At 38.0% G+C, this 6,014-nt stretch overlaps 1 protein-coding gene across 3 annotated transcripts; it reads right to left on the bottom strand.

Moving 5' to 3' along the window:
• Window positions 1-544: 544 nt before the first annotated feature.
• On the bottom strand, window positions 545-4,976 carry LOC133148944 (uncharacterized). 3 transcript variants are annotated; one of them, XM_061271762.1, is made up of 10 exons: window positions 4,640-4,975; window positions 3,427-3,524; window positions 3,083-3,217; window positions 2,478-2,626; window positions 2,240-2,376; window positions 2,054-2,147; window positions 1,792-1,915; window positions 1,179-1,396; window positions 923-1,103; window positions 545-788 (listed from the first exon to the last, which is right to left on the bottom strand). In XM_061271762.1, the coding sequence occupies exons 1-10, from the start codon at window positions 4,765-4,767 to the stop codon at window positions 700-702; spliced, it is 1,353 nt and encodes a 450-aa protein (XP_061127746.1). In that variant the 5' UTR covers window positions 4,768-4,975; the 3' UTR covers window positions 545-699. The 3 variants fall into 3 exon arrangements, with proteins under 3 accessions (XP_061127746.1, XP_061127747.1, XP_061127748.1); XM_061271763.1 differs by lacking the exon at window positions 3,083-3,217 and having other exon boundaries at window positions 4,640-4,976; XM_061271764.1 differs by lacking the exon at window positions 3,427-3,524.
• Between the last annotated feature and the right edge of the window lie 1,038 nt (window positions 4,977-6,014).

The raw sequence follows: 6,014 nt of genomic DNA, 5'->3' as shown, positions 1-6,014 counted from the left end.
ACTCCCACAGAGTCAATTTTAACACTTTTTGCGGGTTTATATAGCTCCACACTCTACAGAGTTAAATTAACACTTTCAAAATAGTTAATTATTTAACACTGTACCTAGAGTTACTTTTTAACTCCCTAGACTGGGTTGAATTAACACTATATCGAGTTACATTAACACTATATCAGAGTTACTTTTTAACTCCCTAGACTGGGTTGAATTAACACTATATCGAGTTACATTAACACTATATCAGAGTTCCTTTTTAACTCCCTAAACTGTGTTAAATTAACACTATATCGAGTTACATTAACACTATATCAGAGTTCCTTTTTAACTCCCTAAACTGTGTTAAATTAACACTATATCGAGTTACATTAACACTATATCAGAGTTCCTTTTTAACTCTCTAAACTGGGTTAAATTAACACTATCGATTTACATTATATCAAAGCTCCTTTTTAACTTCCTAAATTGGGTTAAATTGACACTACATAGTTAAAAAAAAAAAACAGTACAATACAACCATTAAAATGACAATTCCAAGAAAAATGCATTTTCAAAAACACAATTTATTTTAACTTTTCCCCCAATGCAGTCAGTTAAAACATGAGGGTAAAACTTTGAAGGCATGGTGGTGTTCAACAAACATCTCTGTAAATAGCTTTTTTGTCAAAAAATAAACGTCATCTTCAACCAGAAGTACATCATCTATTTGACAAAAGACTGGCATGTCTTCCTCCATGGAACTGCAAACAACAAGTCCACCTTTGTACTCAACACCATCGACTTTAACCCAACTTTAAAAAGAAAAAGAAATACACAGAATGAACGAACAATTGAAGTCCAGTAACATAAAATCAATCGGTCTTTATTAATCACAAGACTATTGAACTGTAATTGCTTATAACAAATTCTATCGAACAAAACTCACTTGGTGCCTCATCAAGTTCACTTCCTGGAGACTCTGCGGCCTGCAGCATTCGGCGCAGCTCAGGTGTTGGGGTGAGCCGCTTGGCCTCTTTGATGACGTTATCTCTGAAGAACGGATCCCATTTCTGGAGCAGCAGGTTGGAAACCTCCTCTTCAAACAGGAGTGTGAAGTCTTGATTCATCTATAAGAAAGCAAATGTACTACTACCACATTCAGCACATTTCAAGGCATTCTAAAAATCCCATTTCATACTTACCAATCCCTTTGTATCCAGGAATCTTGGGAAGATGGAGAAGATATCTTGAGTTTTGTCTGAGTCGTGGATGAGTTTTTGGCGATTCTGAAAGGTCTCTCTCATCTTCAGAAAAATTACGGAACTGTCTGTTGTATGGTTGAGCAAGGAGATGGCTTCCTGGTATGCATCCCCATCAAGCTGCTGGTCAACAACAATGGACCTGCGCACATTTGGGCCTCCTGAAAAAAAGCACACAATTCTTTCAAGAAAAAAAACAAGAAACACCCTAGATGAAGTTGTAAGAAAGAAAGAAAAATGAGGGGTACTTAGAGAAAGAAAGACAGTTGCGTAGAGAGAGAGATAGAGAGATAGATAGAGAGATAGATAGAGAGATAGATAGAGAGATAGATAGATAGATAGATAGATAGATAGATAGATAGATAGATAGATAGATAGATAGATAGATAGATAGATAGATAGATAGATAGATAGATAGATAGATAGATAGATAGATAGATAGATAGATAGATAGATAGATAGATAGATAGATAGATAGATAGATAGATAGATAGATAGATAGATAGATAGATAGATAGATAGATAGATAGATAGATAGATAGATAGATAGACTGACCTCCTCCTGGGGAAAAGCCAGTGGGGCTACTTGTAGATGCATGTCCTCTTCGAATCTTTCTCTGAATCGTTTTCAGACGCCAAGAAATGTATCCGGTGCTGCTTGCAGCATCATAGAAATGTTCCTAAAATGGAAATACATTCAAAATTAATGTGATGTCAACCTCATAAGCTACTGTGAAATTTCAGAATCTAAATGTTACTGTAATGTAGACAAAACATGAAAATTATGTAAACAGATAGTACAATAATAATGACTATACATAGCCTTTCTTGGAGTATGGGTCTTTGAGGGACGGGAACACTGTCACTATCCCAAGAGCGTACTCTTCTCGAACAGCTTTGCTGGGGAGTTGCCTGAGAAAAGATCAAATTAGCATTAATACAAGGGCCAAGTAGTTAACTTGTTAATAAAAAAAGGATAGTACAGACAAATAGAACACACATACCCGTGTTTATCAATCATGTGTGCCACTATTATATTGACCAACTTTCTTCTGGTAGCATCTGTTAGAGTTTTTGTTGTGTGATACTCTTGGAGGACCTCTTCACCACCTGAGCTGGTACCAAGGACATCTTCAATCAACTTTGAAAAAGAAGCAAAAAAACAAATGTGATAAACTGCCTTTCTAGAGTTTAAGGATGACAAATGTTGATTTTAAGAAACCTGTGAGTACTTAGCACAACCTTTCTAGCAGATGCTGCAGTAAGTGGGCCCTCAAGTCTTGGTTTCTTCCTAGGAACCTCATCTAGGAGTATAGTTGATGTACTTGCACATGAACTGAAGCTTGAATCAGAATAATCGGATGGAGAGGACAAGGAGCAATCGGAAAATTCTTAAAAAAAAAAAAAAAAAAAAAAAGAAGGGGGGTGGGGTGTTTATTTGCAGTATACAAAAAGTCATAGAAGATTTTTGATCTAACCAAGCCAACGGCACACCATAGACTCAACTCATTTAATCAATTGATTCTCAGTCTTGATAGGCAATTCAGAAATATTTTCAGAAATTGTTTTAAAGGCATGAATTAGATTAATCAAAAATACATTTGGTATTCATATTGGATTTATGTCAGTTAAAATGACATTTAAACCATTTAATAAAAGTCAGGCTGAATGTCCCTGTTGTGTAACCACAAAGAATGATATTGAATATTTGATCCACCTTTAAGTGTATTAAATGACTTAATTCTGAAAACATTAAATTGAAATTGTTTACTGTATTTCTGTACTTATAAATTTGCATTAGTGTTTTACACATTGCATTATGTAATTTACCCCTTTACATTTCTCACCGTCATTTGAGAAAACTGATAGAGTCACATTGCCTTGGCTGACAAGGTCACTGAAAATGTCCTCATCAACTTCTGTCCCTGTTGCATCTTTGTACACTAATTTTGCGTCAGGTGGCAGGCAAAATCTCTCGATGACTGGAAAAGACAAGATACATCTGAGTGGACCTTTAAGATAGCACTGATCTTGCCTCATTTCACATTCAATAATTTAATCCACCACTGTAAACAAATTCAGAGATAATCCCCTGCATAAAATACATTCCCTTTTCAGTCCAAATCTTAAAAGAAAGGGGCGTTGTTCTGCCCTTTATATCAAACCAAGCATAAGTAAAACAAAAACAAACCTTTGTCATGGAACTGCACAAAATCAAAACATCCATCAACCTCATCCAACTTCACATACTTCTGCTGTTGGCAATACCGAACCTGGATCAACATTTTTCTGAGACATGCAACAACAAACAAATGTCAGTAAACACTTAACATGCAAGAAATAATTATTTAACACTCACATAAACGTTGTGTATCATGCAAGAAATTGTTTCATTATTAATTTCACTGCATGTCTAAGATTAAACACATTCAGCAGCTGCTGGGAGGCTGTTAAAACATGCCACAGCAGGCCCAGTGGAAACGCTCTCATTGATGAACGTGGCAGCGACTAGCTGTAGTGACTGCAGCACATGCTACCGTAATTAACATTTACATTTGAGGCAAAACTGATTTATTAAAACATTCCCCTCTGTTAAAAGCTGGTTTTCAGCGACCAAACAAACACAACACAGCACCAGTAAAGTTGACCCTTTATAGTCTGACTGCCCACTACATTACCTACATTACCCATTAATCAGAGTTATTAACCACACCTGTATGATCAGAGCCTCGGACACTCGTCTCGGTGCAGTGGCACAGGGAGTCTGCCACACAGGCACCCAACTGCAATTGTTTAGGCTAATTATTTCACTCTAGCCGTGGCTCCTACGCAAAGTGCGGGGTTTATTGCATGAATTAACTCCTCACTTCGTGTTGGAGCCAAAGTTCATCCTGTCGGGGCTTATTTCTCCATAACAACCTCTGAACTGTTTATCCCTTACTTATTCTAGAGGGTTATGGTTAGGATTAGGGTTAAGGTTAGATTAATGGACGCAGAAATTAACAAGTGTATGGTCGGAGAAATGGGAAGAGGGAGTATTGGGCAGTCGGACTGATGCCATGCATGCACCCGCCATGAACTTCAAGTTAGCTTTTTAACATGTGCTAACGTTAGCCCCAAACTATATTCGACAGTTAAATATGAAGCCTTGTTTATACAACCTCTCAAGCACGCGTGAGACTTGGTAAAATGCAAAGGATAACATAGGAAACCGTTTTTTTATTAATGTTTATTTTTTAGCAAGTGGTAACGTTAGTGGTGAAGTTAACATTGCATTAAAAAAAAATCCAAACGTTCGCTGTCCAGTGCCAACCACAAAAAATGCTTAGCAAAGTTACATAAATATTCTCAGCAGACGTTTAATTCAATGTTATTGTTCCTACAAGTTTGATTTTGTAGCTTACCTCGTGTAAAAGTCCAACTCCGCATCCATTCCTGATTCCAGCAGCGAAATAAACGACGGTTGACCACGCCACGCACAGGAGACTATTGATTGATGCACGGGTTCACCCTGCTGAAAGCCCAGGGGCATAACACATGGGGTTACCTGGACTGAAGCCCAGGGGCCTATCAAGCAAGTTAACTCGGCCGAGATGCACTTTACATCTCTACAGAGTTGATTTGCTTAGGTTGGAATAACTCTGTTAAATAACTCCAACACTGAACACCATTTTAATCAGAATGTGTTAAAATGACACTTTGAGAGTTGAAATCAACTCTGACATGTTTAACCCTGAAATTTCAACACTCCAGTTTTTGCTGTGCAGAAAAAGTGCTCAGCTCGCCGAGAAAATGCGATTTAAGCAATAAAATTAAAAATGCTTATAAAACATAAACCAAACGTTGGAGGTGGTCATTTCTTCATGCGCAGTGAATAACTCGGCACTCTAAAGCACCCGAGAGCGTTTTTTTCGATGCCAACCTAACCAGAGTGACGGGAGCGGCACAATTCAGAAAAAGCGCTCAGCTCGCCGAGAAAATGCGATTTAAGCAATAAAATTAAAAATGCTTATTAAACATAAACCAAACGTTGGAGGTGGTCATTTCTTCATGCGCAGTGAATAACTCGGCACTCTAAAGCACCCGAGAGCGTTTTTTTCGATGCCAACCTAACCAGAGTGACGGGAGCGGCACAATTCAGAAAAAGCGCTCAGCTCGCCGAGAAAATGCGATTTAAGCAATAAAATTAAAAATGCTTATAAAAGATAAACCAAACGTTGGAGGTGGTCATTTCTTCATGCGCAGTGATAAACTCGGCACTCTAAAGCACCCGAGAGCGTTTTTTTCGATGCCAACCTAACCAGAGTGACGGGAGCGGCACAATTCAGAAAAAGTGCTCAGCTCGCCGAGAAAATGCGATTTAAGCAATAAAATTAAAAATGCTTATAAAACATAAACCAAACGTTGGAGGTGGTCATTTCTTCATGCGCAGTGAATAACTCGGCACTCTAAAGCACCCGAGAGCGTTTTTTTCGATGCCAACCTAACCAGAGTGACGGGAGCGGCACAATTCAGAAAAAGTGCTCAGCTCGCCGAGAAAATGCGATTTAAGCAATAAAATTAAAAATGCTTATAAAACATAAACCAAACGTTGGAGGTGGTCATTTCTTAATGCGCAGTAATAAACTCGGCACTCTAAAGCACCCGAGAGCGTTTTTTTCGATGCCAACCTAACCAGAGTGACGGGAGCGGCACAATTCAGAAAAAGTGCTCAGCTCGCCGAGAAAATGCGATTTAAGCAATAAAATTAAAAATGCTTATAAAACATAAACCAAACGT

The sequence above is a fragment of the Syngnathus typhle genome, unplaced genomic scaffold, assembly GCF_033458585.1.
Source record: "Syngnathus typhle isolate RoL2023-S1 ecotype Sweden unplaced genomic scaffold, RoL_Styp_1.0 HiC_scaffold_208, whole genome shotgun sequence".
NCBI classification, from domain to species: Eukaryota; Metazoa; Chordata; class Actinopteri; order Syngnathiformes; family Syngnathidae; genus Syngnathus; species Syngnathus typhle.
Note: the sequence above shows the minus strand (reverse complement) of the source record. Positions and strands in the feature narration are given on the sequence as shown.